The following is a 24,737-nucleotide window of genomic DNA, read 5'->3' as shown; positions in this document are numbered from 1 at the left end:
AATACACACATATACAGACTTTGCAAAACTAAAGACGTTCTTCCAGAATGAAAACTGGGAAAAATTCTATATGGAAGAGACAACAGTGGAAGAGAAATGGAACATACTGTTGGATAATTACAATGAAGGGGTAAACAGGCATGCACCAAGACAAAAGCGAGAGAGAGAGTACATTAAATGTTGGTTCAACAAAAGATGCAGTGAGGCAAAAGACAGAAGGGACAAAACTTGGAAAAGGTGGAGAAAAGACAAAAAAACAAAGCAAATGGCAAATTTATATAAACTATAGAAATGAGTATTAATGTGAGAAGAGAGGAGAAAAGGAACCATGAGAAGGATATTATAGATAAATGCAAAGATCAGCCCAAGCTATTCTACCGGTATGTAAATGGTAAACAAAAAACCAAACAGGAACTAGTGAAACTACGCCAAGGAAATATAGAACACACAGAAGAATTAGAGATGGCCGAAATCATGAACAACCACTTTAAATCTGTCTTCACCAGAGAGAAAATACAAAATTGGGACGTAGATAATAACAAACATTCTCCCCACATGAGTGAATTTACAACATCACAAAAAGAAATACCAGAACATCTATCAAAACTGGACGTCAGAAAATCACATGGCCCGGATGGTATTGCAAATTGGATTCTAAAAGAATGCAAAGAAGAGCTAACGGACAAAATACACATCATGATAAATAGCTCACTCAAGGAAGGAAAGATACCTAATGACTGGGATAATGCTAACATTGTACCAATATATAAAGGAGGAAACAAGGAAGAACCCACCAACTATAGACCAGTATTACTAACAAGCACTATAGCCAAAATTTGTGAGAAAATCATCAAGAATAGATGGGTAGAACACCTGGAAGATAACAACATATTAAACCCAAGACAATTCGGGTTCAGACAAGGTAGATCACGCACCACAAACTTGATATGCTTCTACTCAAGGCTAATAGACATAGTGCAAGAAAGAAACGGATGGGCTGATTGTGCATTCCTAGACTTGCAAAAAGTATTTGACAAAGTACCACACAGAAAACTAATAAAAAAAAAACTGGAACACATAGGAGGAATACAAGGGAACCTACTAAAATGGATAGAGGACTTCCTGACTGGAAGAAAGATGAGAGTAGTACTCAGAGAAAAATATTCAGATTGGAAAGAGGTGATCAGTGGAGTACCGCAAGGATCTGTACTGGCTCCAATAATGTTTTCTATCTATATGAATGATAAGGACGAGGGCGTGAACTGTTACATGAGCTTCTTTGCTGATGACGCCAAACTATTAAGGAAAGTAGAAACTGACAAGGACTGTGAAGCACTGCAAGAAGATCTGAATAGGGTATGGAACTGGAGTCAGAAATGGGAAGTGGATTCTAATACTAAGAAGTGTAGCATAATGGAGTTTGGAAAAAGCAAAAACAGAATATCAAGAAAATACACAATTGGAACCAAGGAAGTAAAGAAAGTAGGATCCGAAAAAGACTTGGAAGTTATTATCACAAACGACTTGTCCTATGATACACAGATTAACAAAATTGTCGGGGAGACTTACAACTTGCTAAGATCAATAAAAGTGGCTTTTGCTTACCTGGACGAAGACATGATAAAAAAAAAATTGGTTACATTGATAAGGCCTAGACTAGAGTATGCGGCGACATTGTGGTCTCCCAGTACCAAAAAGAACATAAAGAAAATAGAAAGAATCCAAAGAGCAGCTACAAAAATGGCACCTGCACTTGCAAACCTATCATACGAGGAGAGATTGGCTAAACTGGAGCTACCGACACTGGAGGAAAGAAGAGAGAGAGGAGACCTACTGACCATCCACAGAATCATGAAAGGCACAGAGATACTTGATAGAGAATAATTACTAAACTGGGACAAGAGAAACACAAGAGGACATGGAAGGAAATTAAGAAAACATAGCTATAGAAGAGAACTGAAGAAAAACAATTTTCCACATAGAGTTTTAGACACTTGGAACAAACTGGATAATGAAATAGTAAGCGCAAAAACCATTCACGAGTTTAAAAGCAAACTAGACACTGAGAGATACAATGGCGGGACAACACGAGCATAGCTCCCCTTCCCACAAAATACAACTAGGTAAATACACACACACACACACACACACACACACACACACACACACACACACACACACACACACACAGTCACTATCCGAGTGACAACCTAGATCGGTTCCGACCAACCATCGTAAGTCGAATTGGTCATAAGTCGGATCCCATTCAAAATGGCCGACACGAGGGTTATACTCTAGGATAAATGATATCAATCTGTTGCGTTTTTAAGTAACTATTCCTATTGAATAAATACAAGCTGTTTACTGTTTATTAATTCTATGTCTTTTGGTTTCATTTTTATCATTTTTCTTAGTCTTTAAATATTTTAACACTGTATTTGTTGAAATATGAATATTTGTTATTGTGCATCTTGTGTTGTTTTTTATTGAATGTACAATGCAATGTATAGTAAGAATTTTGTCATTTGATTTATTGTATAATCTGTACTTAATTTGCATGTATAACAAAGTTCAGTTGCTAGGCCTGAGAGATTTCCCGCGCTAAGGGAGACGTTACTCCTTTACAAGTCAGTCATTGTGAAGCCACAGTGTGGAGAGGTTGATGAGTACATTTTTGTCTAAGCATAAACTTATTTGTGTCATGTGCATTGTGCCTTTGAAGAACAATAAACAGTCAAGTGCTTTTTCTAAGCGTTTATAATACCCATAACTTTCAACAGTATTGTATACGTATACAGGTACTGTATGTATATACTACACACACACACACACATTGCATGCGCAAAAGAAAACAACAAACGATTAACCTAAAATTAACTCATTCTTTCTCCATTTATCTTTCTCGCTTTCTCTCTTCATTATTCTTCGTCATTCGTTATTCTTCGTTAATTCTTGTTATATATATATACATATATATATATATATATATATATATATATGTATATATACATATATATATATATATATATATATATATTTTTATATAGTATATATATATATATAAATACCAATCTCTGCTCATGACATCACGGCGCATGCGCCAAAGACAACAAAACTGAAAACCACCAACAATTAATACCTTCAAAATTTATTCTCCTCTTTTTCTTTCTCTCTTTTCTTTGTTATCTGATTTTATGTTTTATCTTTTTTTTATCCATCAATGTATTCGTTATTTATTTTTTTATCTACCAATCTCTGCCCATGACGTCACAGCACATGCGTAAAAGACAACAAAGCCGAGGACGACTAATGATTAACCTAAAATTAAAAATGGTCAGGTCTACATTCCATACTCGCTAGTAGATGACGTCACATAAAAAACTCAATAAAGCTAGATTGCCTCAAAATGAGAGGTATGAAACTATCACCAAATATTGTCAGTGTCATGTCTACCGTCCTGGCAAACTGATGATAGAGTGCAGCTCTTGTAAACAATGGTATCATAACAACTGTGTAAATCTGTTTGTGCATGACGTCAGGGAAATGTGCACAGATGACACTTACACTTGCCCTCAATGTAGGAATGATTGAGAATTGTGCTGCAAATAAAAATAAAGTCTTTTCCTAGCAGTTCAAACTTTTTTAATGTAAAAAACGTCCACCCAGTAATAGTAATGTATTTATATATTATATAATTCATCATTCCACGTGAAAAAATGTTATAAAGTTTTGATATTCTAATTTTCTTCCATGTAAGAAGCTTTAAGTCTAATATTACGTTTTATTTGGGCCTCTGGACTTCGGAAACTTCCGAAAATACCCGACATTGCCCGAAGTGATAACAACACAAAAACGTGACGTCTTCTACTAGCGAGTATGGAATCTAGACCTGACCATTCAAAATTAATTCTTTCTCCTTCTTTTCTTTCTCTCTTTACTTATTTATTTATTTATCTATTCATTGATTTATTTATTCATTTGTCTAAATTATGTTTTATTATTTTCTTTCTTTTCTCTATTTATTTATTTATTTATTCATTGATTTATTTATTCATTTGTCGAATTTATGTTTTATGTTTTATTCTTTGATATTTTCTTCGTTTTCTTTTTTTTTATACTCTGCTCATGACGTCACGGCGCATGCGCAAAAGACAACAAACATGAAGACGACCAACCATTAATTCTTTCAAAATTAATTCCCTCTCCTTCTTTTCTTTCTCTCTCTTCTTTGTTAGTTTTATATTTTTATCTATTTTTTTTTATCTATTCGTTATTTAGTATTTATTATCTACCAGTCTCTGCCCATGACGCCACACGGCGCATGCGCAAAAGACAACAAAGCCGAAGACGACATTCAAAATGAATTCTTTCTCCTTCTTTTCCTTCCATCTGTCTTTCTTTTTTATCTATTTATTCTTTTTTTTTTATCTAATTTTGTTATATTATTTTCTTTATCAATCGCTTTCCATGACGTCACGTTGCATGCGCAAAAGAAAATAAACTATTAACCTATATTGACTTATTCTTTCTCTTTTTATCTTTCTCGCTTTCTCTCTTTTCTTCGTTATTCTTCGTCATTTGTAATTCTTCGTTATTTCTTCGTTTTATTTTTTAATTTATTTTTTCTGTATACACCAATCTCTGTTCATGACGTCACGACGCATGCGCAAAAGACAACAAACCCGAAGACGACCAACAATTAATTCTTTCAAAATTAATTCTCTCTCCTTCTTTTCTTTCTCTCTTTTCTTTGTTATCTAATTTTATATTATATCTTTTTTATGTATTCGTATTATGTATTATGTATTCGTTATTTATTTTTTTATCTACCAGTCTCTGCCCATGACGTCACGAGGCATGCACAAAAGACAACAAAGCCGAAGACGACCAACGATTAACTAAAATGATTCAAAATTAATTCTTTCTCCTTCTTTTCTTTCTCTATTTCTTTATTTCTTTTATTTAATTTATTGTTATCTAATTTTATGTTTTATTATTTTCTTTATCTATCAATCGCTGCCCATGACGTCACGCTGCATGCGCGAAAGAAAACAACAATTAACTAGAATTAATTAATTTTTTTTTTCGCTTTCTCTCTTTTATTTATTATTCCTCGTCATACGTTATTCTTCGTTATTTCTTCGTTTTCTTTTTTCTTTTCTTTTTATATACCAGTCTCTGCTCATGACGTCACGGCACATGTGCAAAAGACTCGAAGACGACCAACAATTAATTCTTTCAAAATTCTCTCTCCTTCTTTTCTTTATCTCTTTTCTTTGTTATCTTTTTTATCTATCAATGTATTCGTTATTTATCTTTTCATCTACATTTTTCATCATTTTTCATCTCTGCCCATGACGTCACGGCGCATGCGCAAAAGACAACAAAGCCGAAGACGACCAACGATTAACCTAAAATTCAAAATCAATTCTTTCTCCTTCTTTTCTTTCCGTCTTTTATTTTATTTCATTTTTTTTTTTTTTGTTATCTAATTTTGTTATATTATTTTCTTTATCTATCAGCCGCTGTCCATGACGTCACGTTGCATGCGCAAAAGAAAACAACAAACGATTAACCCAAAATTAACTTATTCTTTCTCTTTTTATCTTTCTCGCTTTCTCTCTTTTCTTCGTTATTCTTCGTCATTTGTAATTCTTTGTTATTTCTTCGTTTTATTTTTATTTTTTTTATATACCTTTTTTTATATACCACGGCGCATGCTCAAAAGATAACAAATCCGAAGACGACCAACAATTAATTCTTTCAAAATTAATTCTCTCTCCTTCTTTTCTTTCTCTCTTTTCTTTGTATATCTTTTATATTTTTATCTATCAATGTATTCGTTATTTATTTTTTTATCTACCAGTCTCTGCCCATGACGTCACGACGCATGCGCAAAAGACAACAAAGTCGAAGACAACCAACGATTAACTAAAATTATTCAAAATTAATTCTTTCTTCTTCTTTTCTTTCTCTTTTTCTTTTTTCTTTTGCTTATTTATTTTCTTTATCTAATTTTATGTTTTATTACTTTCTTTATCTATCAGTCGCTGCTCATGACGTCACGCTGCATGCGCAAAAGAAAACAACAAACGATTAACCTAAAATTAACTCATTCTTTCTTCTTTTATCTTTTTCACTCTCTCTCTTTTCTTCATTATTCTTCTTTAGTTGTTATTCTTCGTTATTTCTTCGTTTTCATTTTTCCCTTTTTTTATATACCAGTCTCTGCTCATGACGTCACGGCCCATGCGCAAAAGACAACAAACCCGAAAATGACCATCAATTAATTCTTTCAAAATCAATTCTCTCTCCTTCTTTTCTTTCTCTCTTTTCTTTGTTAACTAATTTTATGTTTTATCTTTTTCATCTATCAATGTATTCGTTATTTATTTTTTTTTATCTACCAGTCTCTGCCCATGACGTCACGGCGCATGCGCAAAAGACAACAAAGCCAAAGACGACCAACGATTAACCTAAAATTCAAAATTAATTCTTTCTCCTTCTTTCCTTTCCGTCTGTCTTTCTTTTTCATTCATATATTATTTTCTTATTATCTAATTTTGTTATATTATTTTCTTTATCTATCAGCCGCTGTCCATGACGTCACGCTGCATGACGTCACGCTGCATGCGCAAAAGAGAACAACAAACCTAAAATTAACTTATTCTTTCTCCTTTTATCTTTCTCATTTTCTCTCTTTTCTTTGTTATTCTTCGTCATTTGTAATTCTTCGCTATTTCTTCATTTTCTTTTTTCTTTTTTTTTATATACCAGTCTCTGCTCATGACGTCACGGCGCATGCGCAAAAGACAACAAACCCGAAGACGACCAACAATTAATTCTTTCAAAATTAATTCTCTCTTCTTCTTTTCTTTCTCTCTTTTCTTTGTTATCTATCTATATGTTTGATCTTTTTTATCTATCAATGTATTCGTTATTTATTTTTTTTATCTACCAGTCTCTGCCCATGACGTCACGACGCATGCGCAAAAGACAACAAAGCCGAAGACGACCAACGATTAACTAAAATTATTCAAAATTAATTCTTTCTTCTCCTTTTCTTTCTCTTTTTCTTTTTTCTTTTGTTTATTTTCTATTATCTAGTTTTATGTTTTGTTATTTTCTTTATCTATCAGTCGCTGCTCATGACGTCACGCTGCATGCGCAAAAGAAAACAACAAACGATTAACCTAAAATTAACTCATTCTTTCTTCTTTTATCTTTTTCACTCTCTCTCTTTTCTTCATTATTCTTCCTTATTTGTTATTCTTCGTTATTTCTTCGTTTTCTTTTTTCTTTTTTTATGTACCAGTCTCTGCTCATGACATCACGGCGCATGCGCAAAAGACAACAAACCCGAAAATGTCCATCAATTAATTCTTTCAAAATTAATTATCTCTCCTTCTTTACTTTCTCTTTTTTTCTTTGTTAACTAAATTTATGTTTTCTCTTTTTCATCTATCAATGTATTCGTTATTTATTTTTTTATCTACCAGTCTCTGCCCATGACGTCACGGCGCATGCGCAAAAGACAACAAAGCCAAAGATGACCTAAAGATTAACCTAAAATTCAAAATTAATTCTTTCTCCTTCTTTTCTTTCCGTCTGTCTTTCTTTTTTATTCATATATTATTTTTTTTATTATCTAATTTTGTTATATTATTTTCTTTATCTATCAGCCGCTGTCCATGACGTCACGCTGCATGCGCAAAAGAAAACAACAAACTATTAACCTAAAATTAACTTATTCTTTCTCCTTTTATCTTTCTCATTTTCTCTCTTTTCTTTGTTATTCTTCGTCATTTGTAATTCTTCGCTATTTCTTCATTTTCTTTTTTCTTTTTTTTCATATACCAGTCTCTGCTCATGACGTCACGGCGCATGCGCAAAAGACAACAAACCCGAAGACGACCAACAATTAATTCTTTCAAAATTAATTCTCTCTTCTTCTTTTCTTTCTCTCTTTTCTTTGTTATCTATTTATATGTTTGATCTTTTTTATCTATCAATGTATTCGTTATTTTTTTTATCTACCAGTCTCTGCCCATGACGTCACCACGCATGCGCAAAAGACAACAAAGCCGAAGACGACCAACGATTAACTAAAATTATTCAAAATTAATTCTTTCTTCTCCTTTTCTTTCTCTTTTTCTTTTTTCTTTTGTTTATTTTCTATTATCTAGTTTTATGTTTTGTTATTTTCTTTATCTATCAGTCGCTGCTCATGACGTCACGCTGCATGCGCAAAAGAAAACAACAAACGATTAACTCATTATTTCTTCTTTTATTTTGTTAACTCTCTCTCTTTTCTTCATTATTCTTTGCCATTCGTTATTCTTCATTATTTCTTCGTTTTTTTTTTATATACCATTCTTTGCTCATGACGTCACGACGCTTGCGCTTAAGACAACAAACCCGAAAATGACCATCAATTAATTCTTTCAAAATTAATTCTCTCTCCTTCTTTTCTTTCTCTCTTTTCTTTGTTAACCAATTTTATGTTTGATCTTTTTTATCTATCAATGTATTCGTTATTTATTTTTTTTATCTACCAGTCTCTGCCCATGACGTCACGACGCATGCGCAAAAGACAACAAAGCCGAAGACGACCAACGATTAACTAAAATTATTCAAAATTAATTCTTTCTTCTCCTTTTCTTTCTCTTTTTTTGTTTTGTTTATTTTCTATTATCTAGTTTTATGTTTTGTTATTTTCTTTATCTATCAGTCGCTGCTCATGACGTCACGCTGCATGCGCAAAAGAAAACAACAAACGATTAACCTAAAATTAACTCATTCTTTCTTCTTTTATCTTTTTCACTCTCTCTCTTTTCTTCATTATTCTTCCTTATTTGTTATTCTTCGTTATTTCTTCGTTTTCTTTTTTCTTTTTTTATGTACCAGTCTCTGCTCATGACATCACGGCGCATGCGCAAAAGACAACAAACCCGAAAATGTCCATCAATTAATTCTTTCAAAATTAATTCTCTCTCCTTCTTTTCTTTCTCTCTTTTCTTTGTTAACTAAATTTATGTTTTCTCTTTTTCATCTATCAATGTATTCGTTATTTATTTTTTATCTACCAGTCTCTGCCCATGACGTCACGGCGCATGCGCAAAAGACAACAAAGCCAAAGACGACCAACTAAAATTCAAAATTAATTCTTTCTCCTTCTTTTCTTTCCGTCTTTCTTTCTTTTTTTATTCATATATTATTTTTTTTATTATCTAATTTTGTTATATTATTTTCTTTATCTATCAGCCGCTGTCCATGACGTCACGCTGCATGCGCAAAAGAAAACAACAAACTATTAACCTAAAATTAACTTATTCTTTCTCCTTTTATCTTTCTCATTTCTCTCTTTTCTTTGTTATTCTTCGTCATTTGTAATTCTTCGCTATTTCTTCATTTTCTTTTTTCTTTTTTTTCATATACCAGTCTCTGCTCATGACGTCACGGCGCATGCGCAAAAGACAACAAACCCGAAGACGACCAACAATTAATTCTTTCGAAATTAATTCTCTCTTCTTCTTTTCTTTCTCTCTTTTCTTTGTTATCTATTTATATGTTTGATCTTTTTTATCTATCAATGTATTCGTTATTTATTTTTTTTTATCTACCAGTCTCTGCCCATGACGTCACGACGCATGCGCAAAAGACAACAAAGCCGAAGACGACCAACGATTAACTAAAATTATTCAACATTAATTCTTTCTCCTCCTTTTCTTTCTCTTTTTCTTTTTTTTTGTTTTGTTTATTTTCTATCATCTAGTTTTATGTTTTGTTATTTTCTTTATCTATTAGTCGCTGCCCATGACGTCACGCTGCATGCGCAAAAGAAAACAACAAACGATTAACCTAAAATTAACTCATTCTTTCTTCTTTTATTTTTTTCATTCTCTCTCTTTTCTTCATTATTCTTCTTTATTTGTTATTCTTCGTTATTTCTTCGTTTTCTTTTTTTTATATATCAGTCTCTGTTCGTGACGTCACGACGCATGCGCAAAAGACAACAAACCCGAAGACGACCAATAATTAATTCTTTCAAAATTAATTCTCTCTCCTTCTTTTCTTTGTTAACTAAGTTTATGTTTTATCTTTTTATCTATCAATGTATTCGTTATTTTTTTTTTTATCTACCAATCTCTGCCCATGACGTCACGGCGCATGCGCAAACGACAATAAAACTGAAGACGATTAACGAATAACCTAAAATTCAAAATTTTGCTTTCTTCTTTGTCTTTCTTTTATCTATTTTTTGTTGTCTAATTCTATTTCATTTTTTTCGCTTTCGCTTTCTTTTCTTTGTCTCTCTTTTATCTATTTTTTTGTTGTCTAATTCTGTTTTATTATTTCTTTTTATCTATCAATCGCTGTCCATGATGTCACGGTCAGGTCTAGATTCCATACTCGCTAGTAGATGACGTCACGGGATCATATGCAAGGATGTATACGTCATCAGTTCCTGTGCATGATGGCAGTGTTTTTACCAGTAGAGATTTTCCACCTACATGTATAGGCCTACATGTATTTTAATTGTGTTGCTGTAAATAAGAATAAGTGATTTTCCACATATATGTATTTTAATATTATTCTGCAGTAAATAAAAATAAGACCATTTTTATATAAAAAAATTCAAGTCTTTTCCTAGCAGTTCAAACTTTTTTTAATGTAAAAAACGTCCACCCAGTAATAGTAATATATTTGTATATTATATAATTCATCATTCCACGTGAAAAAATGTTATAAAGTTTTGATATTTTAATTTTCTTCCATAAAAGAAGCTTGAAGTCTATATTGCGTTTTATTTGGGCTTCTGAATGTCTTCCGTCACATCGGACTTCGGAAACTTCCGAAAATACCCGAAGTGATAACAACACAAAAACGTGACATCATCTACTAGCGAGTATGGAATCTAGACCTGACCATGATGTCACACCGCATGCGAAAAAGAAAACAACAAACAACAACAAACGATTCAAAATTAACTTATTCTTCCTCCTTTTTTTTCTTTTTTTCTCTCTCTCGTGTCTTCGTTATTCAATTTTATTTTTTCTTCTTTTTCTTTCTTTTCTTTATGTTTTATCTTTTTTATTTATCAATCTATTCGTTATTTAGTTTCAATTGTGTTTCGTGGTTATGGTGAACTATCAAACTCATCGAATTGGAAGAGGAACAAGTAGCTGAAGAGGAAAGAAGACAGGCAGAGGAAGAAGAAGAAAAGTTCCCGGCAAGGAAATTCTCCACTATGGGATGATCAGAAAGTTTCGCTATAAGTAATCAATTCCTTAACCAGTAGGAAGAAATTGACCCCAACTTCGAATGATTCACAAGGATTGAAGGGAAAGTAAACGACGCAGTGCATTCATATTGTGAGATGACAGGAAAAAGCAATCACTCTAATCGAACCATATATTGTTCATAAAACGCACAGCTATACTAGCTACTTCTACCATATCCCTGCATCTACGTTACCGACTTATCTGATGAAAACGGTCTGATTTGATACAACTGCAATAATTTTCCCTTAACATGTGCATGAGCAATTTATTTTGCGCAGTTAAGATTCGACAAAGTAATATAATAGGCCGTCCGCCATCAAATACATATTACATTGTAAATAATTAAAGCTATGAACAAAGTATGCAAATAAATCTAGATATAAATATATTGAACAATACAACAGTAATCCTCGTACTATATATAATTTTTTAAACATATTGTATAATCTAAAAGACATGTATAATAAATTGATGCAGAATAATAATTTTACAAACAGTATAATGTGTACGCTTCGGGGAAACTAGCAGTGGTAGCGTGCTGCTACACAACCTACGACCCCACGACCTACAACACCGACCGTTACCCCTCCTCCTCCCACTACAACAACAGCTGACCCAGATGATCCACAGCCCAGCACCAGCTATCTGAGCAGTGACTAAGTTTTGTTTGTGTCTTTGTTTTAGATACTGTAGTTTTTTTTTGTACTTCCACGAGTGTTTTCTATTTCTTATCAACATCTTCTGTACATAATTGTATTTTTCAGTATTACTGTATTATTTTTGTTTTCAATATTAAACCAATTGTAGCAACTTTAATATTCTGTATTTGAATTAATCCTAACTTAACAATATGAAGCAGTGTGATTAGAGAAACGGTTAGAGACATGTGTTCATAGCACTAGATATGACTTAATATGACGATAAATAAATAAATATATATATATATATATATATATATATATATATATATATATATATATATATATATATATATATATAAGAAAATGTGGGTAAATCATAACTTTCAAAGTCTACTATTCCTATGGGAATTTACACGTGTCACACTAGTTACACAATAGTAATAGAATGTAGTTTGATCCATACCACCAGTGATCATAGTTGGCGGGCTGGACGAATTAAACTATGGTTGGTAATTTTGCAGAGGATAAAAACGTAACTTTTCTTTGATCAAATTACATGAAAATCACACATTTTAAAGAAAATGGTTCAAATAATGCAACCACATGCTAATTTATATATATATATATATATATATATATATATATATATATATATATATAAAATCGTGCTTGAGCAAAAACCATCCTTATTCGGGTTTGGTCGGCGTTGGTCGGTAATTTTGCAGAGGATAAAAACGTAACTTCTATGGTCAAATTACATGGAAATCACACATTTTAAAGAAAATAGGTCAAATGATGCAACCATATGCTAATTTTTTATATAAAATTGTGCATTTGAGCAAAAACCGTCATTGTTTGGGTTTGGTCGGCGATTAGTGAGACAGAGTGTCCTTTTCCAAAATTCCAAGATTTTTTCTCAATATTGCCAACACTTGCAACCTAAATTAAATATGTTTAATGAGGTGTTGAAATATTAAAAGCTGTATAAACTATACAAAATATACTTAAAATTGTTGATTTGTTAAAGATATGTAGTGAATGTTATTTTCAAATGAACTGTATAAGTTACATACACGATACATGCATTCATATAGTATAAATAAAGAACTGAAAGAAGTTGATATTAAAGTTTACTCCTAATAGAACAACATACTGTATACTAACCAAATTAATTTGATTCACAAAATAAAAGAAGTATTGCCTAATTACCACATAGCCATACCCATAATGTCAGTCTATTTTTGTCTAATTTCACCCCTTTATTTGCCATCTCCAAGAGCTTTCCGTTGGCCAGGGATCTATTGCACATGGCTGGGTACTCCTCTGAGAAGTTCTTAAAGATTTAAAGCTCTTCTTTGACCGATTCCAGTGACAGACGGGTTTTCTCGTTTTTCCAATCTGAGTTCATTGTTGAAAAAAAATTGTGTGAGCATTCCTGCATAAAATAGAGAAAATGTAAGCGCTCACCTTCAGATTTGCGAAAGGGAACTTAGACTTACTGAACAGCTCGAGAAAAACGCCTGGATAAACCACATTAAAAAAAAAACACAGTGGAGCCAAGCAAGAATTATACGTGAAAACCTAAGCAGACCACAAAGAAAAACATTATGAGCAACGTACATAAAAATAAACAGTTGCATCAACACCAGAAGAGGTGATATTAGAATTACAAAACATGCTGCCAAATATGCCTTGGGACATTCGATCACTCACTAGACCCGATATAACCAACGGACCAATGAACATGCAGATTCTCACCAACGGACCAATGAACATGCAGATTCTCACCAACGGACCAATGAACATGCAGATTCTCACCAACGGACCAATGAACATGCAGATTCTCACCAACGGACCAATGAACATGCAGATTCTCACCAACGGACCAATGAACATGCAGATTCTCACCAACGGACCAATGAACATGTAGATTCTCACCCCACATTCCTCATGAGTTTCAGCAATTTCCCTATAAATACCAACGCATTCACAGGCACTGCAACAACACACCCCAGCAGACAGCGTGCGTCTCGTTAATTCTGTAATGGTACACATTCAGAGTCTAGCTGCCGAGGGTCGACAAGTGCAGTTCAACTGGATCTCAAGTCACGTGGGACTAAAGGGGGTTTTACACAATCAAACGTGTCGGTCAACTCGCTCATCAAACCTCCAATACAACATGTTTGAAGAGTTGTTACACGTTGAGACCAAACAGACAGACAACCTCACTCGGTGCCAAGAGAAGAGGGCAACATGCCCCTTACTCAAGACGAGGTGATGGCAATTGGGACAGTGATTGCCTTTAACGAAAAGAAAAGGAAGCGTTCAAAGTGGACAAAGGACTGATTACTGAAAAGGGACCACATTTCTCATAGCAACTTAATGAAGGAGCTGATGATTGGCATGGACGAATCAACATATTTAGAACTTTTGAATTTGGTCACTCCATTCATTACTTGTAAAGACACCGTTATGAGAAAGTCCATTAGCCCTCATGAACGGCTGAGCGCAACATTGCGTTTTTAGCAACGGGAAGATCTCTGCAAGACTTGAGATTTTCAGCTCTCATCGCAACTAGCACCTTATCTAGGATTATACCAGAAATTTGTCATGCCTTCTAAAAGAACTACGAAGACAGTTGATTTTTTTCATCACATCATCCCGCGTGCACTGAGGGTCAAGTTCTTTTAGCTTTCCATGCAATCCATGTATACCTTTATTAAATTCTTATTAGATTATTTTCTCGACTACACCATCCACAATGCCATATGCTTCCTGTATATGTCAATGAAATCCACCATAATTTCCCTTTCCTTGTCCTTAATGGCACACGTGTCATTCATTTTGGAAATAATCGGCAAGTCTGTCACTGAAGGAGCTGCTATAGATGTTACCTCCGCGAGATTTGAGTTTGTATGACGGTTGGAGACTGGTGCGTGTTCAGACGTTCATGCATGGACATGAACGAACAAGCTCCGCCCACAAAAGTCAGGCCAGATCAGACATCCGTCCAACACGTTTACCACTTTCACATGTTCAAACATACTCTCAAACATCGTGTTGTCAAACGTGTTGGCCAACATGATTGATCGTGTAAAGCCCCCTTAAGAGGTAACGAGGCTGTTGCTTACTATCACAAGTGACGTCCTTTCTAGCCAGCTGCCCTTAGAACCACTGCCGAACGCCAGGAACAAGAGAAGTCATGGAGACAGGGGGCATTATGGTTACAAGAGCCACCGCCTACCATCCCCTTCAAACTGACCGACAATAAAACAGGGTGGACCAAGTCACCCTGCATCGCTTGCGCATAGGGTACTGCAAGCGGGAGGGAGGATTTACGGGACGACTTCCTCGAGCGGCAGAATGAACGCTGCGGCCTCCACACAAGTAGCTCATTGGTCCATTACTTGCTGTCTTGTCCCGCCACCGCGGAACTGAGGCACTGCATAGTGGATGTGGACACTGAACGGAGCAGGGAAGCCAGGGCGGGCCGCCTTTCTCGTCCAGAGGGCACAACAGAATGAAAGTGTGCTGGTGGGAAGTGGCATGCCGTGCGCCTCCCCCTCGTTATTTTATCTATATATTTTCATCTCATCTTGTTTTATTTTGTTTATTTGTTACTATTTTTGTTTATATATTTATATTTCTTATCAACTTATCTATCTTTTGACTGAAAGACACGCCTCTCTCCCAAAAGGGTGTAATGAAGCAAGCCTCCAGTGGCGGGCTTTTGGCCCGCCTTTTTGACGACTCAGATGGAAACGACCAGGAACAGCCACAAAATACGACACACGAAAGAAAACAAACTCGTCAGGAAACCCCATCAGAGTCACCTTCAAAAGATTCAGGATTGGCTGCAGTTAGCGAGGGGAAGAAATCTGAAGCAAAAGCTCCCTCGAATGCAGTACCTCCCAACGAAATGATAGCAGCTTCTACCTCAACGATGAGCAGATCCGGAACAAGCACGGTCCCCAAGGTCTGGCCCAATTTCAAATTCATACCACATAAGAAAACCCTGTATCAGGCCAGTGGACAATCATGCCCTTGGACGACACAGCACTGAACACACTTCGACGATCTCCTGTCCAAAAGCCAATCAAGGGAATCATAGAGGGATATCCCCTCGAATTCTGCTTGGAACCATTACGAGAACTACAGATCGTCAAGACGTGCAGAGAGGACCATGGGCAGACAAAAAAAAAAACCACCACCTCTATACTCATCACCTTTCTAGGACCCCTTCCAGACAGAATAACGCTGGGGACATGGAGATCCTATTCCGTCAGGAAATGGTACCCAGAGCCCCATACACACTGCAGGTTCAAGGCGGCCTGTGCAGTGTGCAGCAAATTACACGAGACGAAGGAATGCATTGCCAAACTAAAGCAAAATCAGCCTGTAAAACACTACTGCCCGAATTGCAAACAAACGCATCACGCCTGGAGCTCAAGATGCCCAGCAAGGTTGAAGGAGATACATGCCTTGCCACACGCAAAACAACCGGAAAGGTCGGTTATCAAGCAAATATCTCGCCCACCATCGCCAGCCTCAAGGAAAAACAGAGGATGGTAGACCGTACACAAAGAACAACTCAACTCCTTCCAGACAAAGACTTCAAGTACCCCAAACAGGGAATCACAACTCCAACACAACACAACAAGGAGTCACAACCCCCAACACAACACAACAGGGAACCACAGCACCAGCCACCCACGGAGTCCCCGAAAACTCTAAAAAGGGAAGCGCGTGATACTGCTAAGGTTACATGACAACGACAGATCTAGAACCAGTCCTGCTCACACAGGAGATCGAGAAAAGTCTCCCAAAGAAACAAACGCCAACAGACACAAGAAAAATAGTCACCTTAGAAGTAACAGTCCTCAGGCATCTTCTGAAGGACCTGGCAACACAACTAGCTGCGGCACTGAATACTCCCTTGGACAAGCATGTGACGGAGGCTATTGTCACCCAGGTCATGAAGAATAACCTGCCACCACCGAACAACCCGTTAGAGACAGAGAGGGACCACACCGGACAGCGGGCAACAACGGGAGAAACCAGGAAAGCAGACCAGTATTTGAGCGAATTTCCTCCTCTGTATCAGTAGCCAGTAGCAACATGGGACCTTCAGGCGGAATTCACGGTACAGCTGCAACACGACCAACTGTCCCCTCAACAAGATCAGCGAGACCCGGAATCAATCCTCCTAGAAACAGTAATGGAATATTGAGTATATCACTACGCCAACATAGCTGATTACAGCCCAGCTCAACAGACCATATTTTAGACAACACTTATGGGCCTCCGAAGGGAATAAGGTCCGTGCGTAGATAACGACTTATCTACCAAATCTTCAACCAACTAACCATTCTATAAATTATTACCTCTGAAGAAGCCTCGTAAGGCAAAACCGGTCAGGTAATTTCCATTCCTACCGCTCATACACCCATCATGATGCCATGATAAACAGTCCTGTCGACACAATCACCCTTTCATACAATCTCCTCTTAGCATCCATTCCTAAATGTCTATTTCTCGTTACATTTGCTAATACCCTAGTGCATTTACTTGCTTCTCTCAGTCTACATTCTACCTCCACTTCTACTACTCCCTTTCCCGCCACATTCGCCCCAAGTATCTAAAGCTATCCACATCCTCCAGTCTCTTTCCCTTAATACTCACATCCAATTTGCTGCCATTCTTTCCCCTTGTACATCTCATTACCTTACCCACACTTAGCTTCAACTTCCTTCTTTCGCACATCTTCCCAAACTCCACAAATAACTCTCTTAACAACTCCTCTGATCCTGCTAGAAACAGTGACTTCAGCAAACAACAATTGGCTTATCTCCCATTTTCTCAATTTTCTTTGACCTTCTCTAATCCCCTGCCCATTACTCTTGCATATACTTCCCGCACCACCCCATTCATGTATACATTGAACAGTCATGACGACATGACACATCCCTGGCGAAGTCCCAGCTTTATTTGTTTTGTTATCGTTTGTCCGTTTGTCTATTATCATTTGTTTGAATCTCATTATTAGTTATGTCAATTTATTATTATTTACTATTTACCTGTTTATTATCTAACTATATGCATTTATCTTATTATCTACACTATTATTGTTAATCATCATTATGATTTTTTTGCATCCGACCTAGATATGGACCAAAAGGTCTCCTGTCGGCATGCTCCGCCTTTGTTAATAGTGTGTGCATGGAAGAGTTCCTTCCTATGTTCATTTAATCTTAATGTCCATGCTCATTTAATCTTAATATCTAATGTAATTGTTACGGGACGGGCTGGTTAGTGAAGAGACGTTACGTATAACGGATAAGTGCTTAAGAACCAGCTCACTTCTAGAAGCCACTGTAGGACTGAACTATCTGGTCAGGGCCTAGATAATTCGTAAGACTAGAAGTAAAGGTAACAAAGAAGATTCCAGGAAAGGAATATTAAACTAGCGATAAAACTAGTAAACGAAATTATCAATATGGAAAATATTTACAGGCAATCAACACAAAAGAGAATGGGCAGTAGGGTCAATGGGACCGTTACACGATTATAAGAATATGGAAATTATCGTTCAAATAAGAAACACAAGATACGTATACAATATGGTACTATCTAAGTACAAAGAGATCAGGAACATGCATCAAAATAAGTAATAAGTACAAATATAAGTATAAAGTAATGCAATGTATATCAGACACGTAATGTAGGCAAAAAGGGTGATCACTTCACACCAATCGTCTCATGAATCTAAACTTCTAGTTTTTATCAAGAGATCAATATGTGAGAAAATGACGAGGAGTGAGCGATTTCCACCGCTTATATACCATTGGACCGGAAGCGGGATACTTCCGGTTAAGGGGCGGGTGAGCGAAAGGAGGGGAGGAGGGTAAGTTAACACACGTCAACATGGGTAGTTTTAAGACCCTCGACTCGCTTGAACAATCTACTTATTTAGTAACTGTCAAATCTGTGCGCTCCGAACTATTCAGGATTTCGCTTGTCTGTTTGTTCTACAAGAGTGCGCACCTTTTTCCGCACGTAGGCAAGATTACATATAGTGGACGGGCGTTACTGCTTAACATTGTTACAATACATACATAGACAAGAAATATGAACATAGTTATGTAATACAAAGGAACACAATTCTATAACATAATTACACATATGACGTAATATCTAATATTACGTTACATAATAAGCTTATTTCTCCAAATTGGAATATAATCTCAGCTGTTTTGGCATGATCTCACAATGTTGAGGGAATATGCTCCCTCCTCAAAATCCTTCCAGGAACCACAATATCTTTAGTTTGCCAGACAAATATTGCATTCTCCTAATAGACATAATTGCAACAATAGTTAAATGACCCATGAATACCTATGTTATAACATTACATATGATTTGGTTTATCATACAGGTAATGTGAAGTTAAGTCATACACCTGGCAGTATAATGCGTCCTGAGATTCAGGTAAAATGTTAGATTTAATTAATAAATAACCCTAGCTGCAGTGTAGGATTCACCTTGATTTTCCAATAAATTATTATCTCTATAATCATTAGCAGCAGAAAATTCCTCTTCTATTTCCTCAAGAAGGTCAATCACAGACACTTTGCGAGATCTAAATTGTTCAACAAAACCACTGTCCCTCATTGCTATGAAAGGGTTCATACAATCTGCACAAAAGTATCCAGTATAATATTTTGGTAAAAAGTATTATTAATTCATGCATAGCAAATTATTTGTTTTATACAGAATAATATACACAGAGTAATTTTCAACCATATCTTACCAGTAACAATTCTACAAGGATGACATCCAAAACCTCTGAAGGCAAGCACCTCTGTATGCATCTTATCATCCTCATCCCAGCTGCCTCATGCATCAGCAATCTGGTGATAGTCTGCTATTTTGATTGTTCTGCAATAAATGTACAAGAAATAAGTTATTGCCACCATTATAAGCAATCCTAAAGTAACATTGTATTGCTTCTGACCAAGGGCAGTGGGCAAGAAGCAGGGATGACCCATCATCCAGGAGGAGCCAAGATATGAGGGGGCAATGGGTGTGAATGGAAGTGGAGTATGTGGGGAAATGGATTTTATGCCTTTGTTTTTTGGCTATCTCCCTTATAAGGGGGAAAACCACTGGTATATATATGTGTGTGTGTATATATATATATATATATATATATATATATATATATATATATATATATATATATATATAGACATATATATATATATATACATATATATATATATATATTTGTGTGTGTGTGTGTGTGTGTGTGTGTGTGTGTGTGTGTGTGTGTGTGTGTGTGTGTGTATAAAATGTCATACTTCAGACTTCTAATTTGTTTTGTTGATTATGTTGTTAGGTTTGGTTAGGTTCTGTTTACTCAATTTTTCTACATCCTAGTCAAGGGCATGCAATGTAGTATGCAATGTGTAATGCAAATTCAGTAAGAGTTAATGTGAATGTAGCCAGTGTCAGGTAGTTTTGTCCTCACAAATATGTAACATGGCACAAAACAACCTTAATCTAGCTGAATAAAAACTTATCTCACCTAACCTACCCTACAAAAGGAAGCAGACCTGCTTGACCCTAAAAATATAAATTGACTCTCTCACATACACACACACAATTAAGATGAGTTGAGACTGGTAAAAGACTAAAATAATATCTTAGGTATGATTTGTTAGGTTTGATTTAGGTAACACTCCACTATTTACACCTATATATTATATAAAAGGGCTGTATTTGTATTCTCGGGTAACCTAAAATGCATTACAGTGGAGCAGGTCCTGAAACTTCATTAACAGTAACTAAACAATTACCTATTTTTAAAGGCTTTATGTGGCTTATTGCTGTTCACATTCAAACTCTATATATGAATATTTCATGCTATATGACTATAATATGGAGATGTAAATTGTAATTTTGGAGGCAGGTAACTGCTGTTAATAAATAACAGGGAAAATTTGCATATCTATTTTTGCACAGTGGATTTCATGAAACTGTCAGTGCTATCTCTTTCTCTCACAAACACAATTAAATGTCACTAATCAACTAAAAAGTACTGTGACAGTATGAGAATGTGAGTATCAAAGCAAGTACAGATGAAAAGAACACAGGCAGATGAACATCTCAACATATTTTGGCAAATTTATCATGAACTATGATAAACACTGTTAGTATCACCTACACATGTTCAATACATAAAAAAAGTTACATGAAATCCATTAAATGTGCCTACCTGGTCAATACTTGTGAAGATATCTACTGAGGTGATGTCATTGTGATCCCATCTGTACAAAAGGGTAGCTGAAGAGGTGGTCTGTGCCAGTCCTTTGTTGTCATCTCCTTGGTCTTTGGATCACATGTTGGACTCGTGATCAACAGCTATTTTCCTCCCAGAAGAGAGCTCAGAGCTCATATGACCAATCTATGGCTAATGCTATGACATTACACGCACACACCAGCCTAGTAACCCCAACCATACTTCTCAGACATTTCATCTCAAACACATTTAAACACTTCCTTTCTGCTTCTCTTAAATTCCAAGTCTCTGCCCCATATATAAATAATAATAACCACAGTAAAGTCTCTCCTGAAAAGAACTCACCATTAAGGAAGCTTTCATGTACATTGCCATAATACAGGATCAAAGAAAGATGTATTACAAGCAGAAAGATAAATCAAGACAAGGGCGCTAGAAGTCAAGGAGGCATCATGATCTATTTCAGAAATTATCTGACCATGAAATTCTCTCTCAGGAGGTACTATCTTGGCTCAGATAATAAACAGATCCATTTAACAAATATCTTGGATTTATTCTTTAACAACAATGAGCAAGTCATCATATGCCATCTGATATTACTCTTGAAAAAACTGTATTAAACTGTGGGTGTTGTATCTCCAGGGATTCAATAAACACTGCTTAATATATTATCATATTTATATTTACAGTAACACAAATTACAACAATGATGTATAATCCAAGCAACTTTGCAAAATGCTAAGGTAAATAGAACTGTATCAGTTATGATGTGCAGATATCTGTTATCTGCAAGTCACATCACTCAAACATTCTTGATGGTTTCTCATAATTACAAGAACATTCATCCACTTAATGGAACACTCAAGACTTCAATTACGAATGAGCAAAAATGTGATTACACAATAGACCAACCATAGGTCACTCATATAACTGCACAACCAAGAGTCAACCAACTAACTTTTACAACTGACAGTATGTGTGTGACGATTTCTTTGTGAAAAATCTGAAAAAAAAATCTTTCCTGTATGTGTCACCACATGGCATCTAAGATTACTTTTTTTGAGAAAGCTGTAGGGCACAGGTCACACTTGAAGTGACTCTCCACTGTGGGTCACCACGTGTCGTTTGAGATATTTCTTTCTTAAGAAAGTAGCATCACACAGGTCACACTTGAAAGGTTTCTCTCCAATGTGGGTCATCACATGATATTTGAGAACACCCTTTGTTGAGAAAGCTGCATCACACAGGTCACACTTGAAAGGCTTTTCTCCAGTGTGGGTCATCACATGATATTTGAGGCCACTCTTTGTTGAGAAAGCTGCATTGCACAGGTCACATTTGAAAGGCTTCTCTCCAGTGTGGGTCATCACATGATATTTGAGACCACTCTTTCCTGAGAAAGCTGCATTGCAGAGGTCACAAGTGAACGGCTTTTCTCCAGTGTGGGTCATCACGTGATATTTGAGAGTATTCTTTCCTGAGAAAGCTGCATCGCACAGGTCACACTTGAAAGGCTTCTCTCCAGTGTGGGTCATCACATGATACTTAAGAGCGCTCTTTGTTGAGAAAGCTGCATCACACAGGTCACAAGTGAAAGGCTTCTCTCCAGAATGTGTAATCACGTGATATTTGAGACCACCCTTTCTTGAGAAAGCTGCATCGCACAGGTCACACTTGTAAGGCTTCTCTCCGCTGTGGGTCATCATGTGATATTTGAGAGATTTATTATGTGAGAAAGCTGCATCACAAACGTCACACTTGAAAGGTTTCTCTCCAGTGTGTGTCATCACATGATATTTGAGAGCACTCTTCTGCAAGAAAGCTGCATCACACAGGTCACAGTTGAAAGGCTTCTCTCCAGTGTGCATCATCACATGATATTTGAGAGCACTCTTCTGTGAAAAAGCTGCATCGCACATGTCACACTTGAAAGGCTTCTCTCCAGTGTGGATCACCACATGTCGTTTGAGAGAACTCTTTCGTGAGAAAGTTGTATCACACAGGTCACATTGGAAAGCCTTCTCTCCAGTGTGGGTCACCACATGTCGTTCGAACTTACTCTTATAAGAGAAAGCTTCATTACACAGGTCACACTTGAAAGGCTTCTCTCCAGTGTGAGTCCTCGTGTGTTTACCAAGAGTATTCTTTCCTGAGAAAGCTGCATCACACAGGTCACTTTCGAAAGGTGTCTCTGTAGTGTGAGTCATCCCATGATATTTAAGATGACTTGCAAGATTTGAGTGTTGCAGATGCCACACAGGATTTTCTTTATTATATGATGAATATATGAAATCTTCAGATACCTTTTCCAATTGAATATTGATATTTACCCCTTGACCTGAAAGAAAATATGTAACAAGTTCAACATCTAACTTTTAGAGAGCAAGTAATAGGAGTAACACGAGCGTATGGAAATACAGTAGGGGCATTAACCAAAATACACTAAGGGAAGTCAACAAATAATATGTATTAAAGAAGGCTAATGGAAGAAGAAAGAAGGATGAGCAAGTACTAAAAAAGTATGAGGTCGTGCAGAAAATTATAAAAAAAAAAAAAAAAGACTGCGACAGTAAAAATGAACCAGGATTTTTGACATCCTTGTGTGAGAAGTAAATTACTTCTAGTCAATTTATCCAAACCTGTCCCTACCTACACCTAGGACAGGTTAGATTCACCCCTCCCTTCCATCAAATAAAACAAGGGGCACAGTTGGAAGAGCTTATTGAGTTATATTCAGTGAAAACAGCCACTAGCAAATCGTTATAAGATTTAAGCTTTCAGGTTATTGTGAATGATGCTATTTGTATAACATTCCTATACAAAATATATTACTTGATAATATTCTAGGAGTATGATGAAAATATAGAATTACATTCAGGCATTAACCAAATAGCAACATGGTCAGAGAACAAACAACTCATACCAAGATGCTTAGAGGAAGAAGAAAAGAGAGAAAATTAATGAGTAAACAAATATTAAAAGGATGGAACACAGAAACTGGAAAAGAGAGATTGGCAAAGAGAAAATTAATATAGAAATAAGAAGCCATAGGAGTGGATGAATTAACTTTATAAAGCCACAAAAATAATAATAGAAAATATAATAAAATAATGATAACAATAATAATGATAATAAAATCAGAGTATGATGAAGGATAGCATATCACAGATAACTGGAAATAAGAAATCTTGGTAATTTTTTTACAGAGACCTACACCCACCCAATAATTAATCAAAGATGTCTGAAATCAATGTTTGGGTGATCCTTGTGAATCATTTACTGGTTTCCATTTGTCAGGGAACACCTTCTCCCCTCCCCCAACACACACACAAGCCCACGAATAAAACTAAAGTGTTGTCCATCATCTTGGAAAATAATTTTGTCAATCAAACCTTACCTATCCCTACATATACTTAGGTTAAGTTAAACTTTCTACCACCCCTCCAGTTCTATCAACTACTAAAACAAGAAGCAGGTGGGAATAGCCTTTTGAGTTATGGTTATTCAGTC

General features: G+C 35.8%; 2 protein-coding genes across 3 annotated transcripts in view; both read right to left on the bottom strand.

Moving 5' to 3' along the window:
• Positions 1–24,737, bottom strand: part of LOC143030363 (uncharacterized) — a 57,226-nt gene that overhangs the window by 13,981 nt on the left and 18,508 nt on the right. The gene's annotated exons all lie outside the window — the stretch shown is intronic.
• The window catches only part of LOC143031594 (uncharacterized), a 33,973-nt gene that overhangs the window by 7,253 nt on the left and 1,983 nt on the right, over positions 1–24,737 (bottom strand). The window contains exon 2 of one of the 2 annotated variants that reach the window (XM_076195662.1): positions 21,826–23,565. The exons of the other annotated variant lie outside the window; for it this stretch is intronic. Within the exon in view, the coding sequence (XP_076051777.1) occupies positions 22,310–23,565 (1,256 nt within the window). The 3' untranslated portion in view covers positions 21,826–22,309. Of the gene's footprint in view, positions 1–21,825; positions 23,566–24,737 lie in introns of those variants that run through there. 2 annotated transcript variants of the gene reach the window in all.

Source organism: Oratosquilla oratoria, chromosome 12 (assembly GCF_046742065.1).
Source record: "Oratosquilla oratoria isolate Oo_2021 chromosome 12, ASM4674206v1, whole genome shotgun sequence".
Lineage (NCBI taxonomy): Eukaryota > Metazoa > Arthropoda > Malacostraca > Stomatopoda > Squillidae > Oratosquilla > Oratosquilla oratoria.
This window is presented reverse-complemented; position numbering and strand designations above follow the sequence as displayed.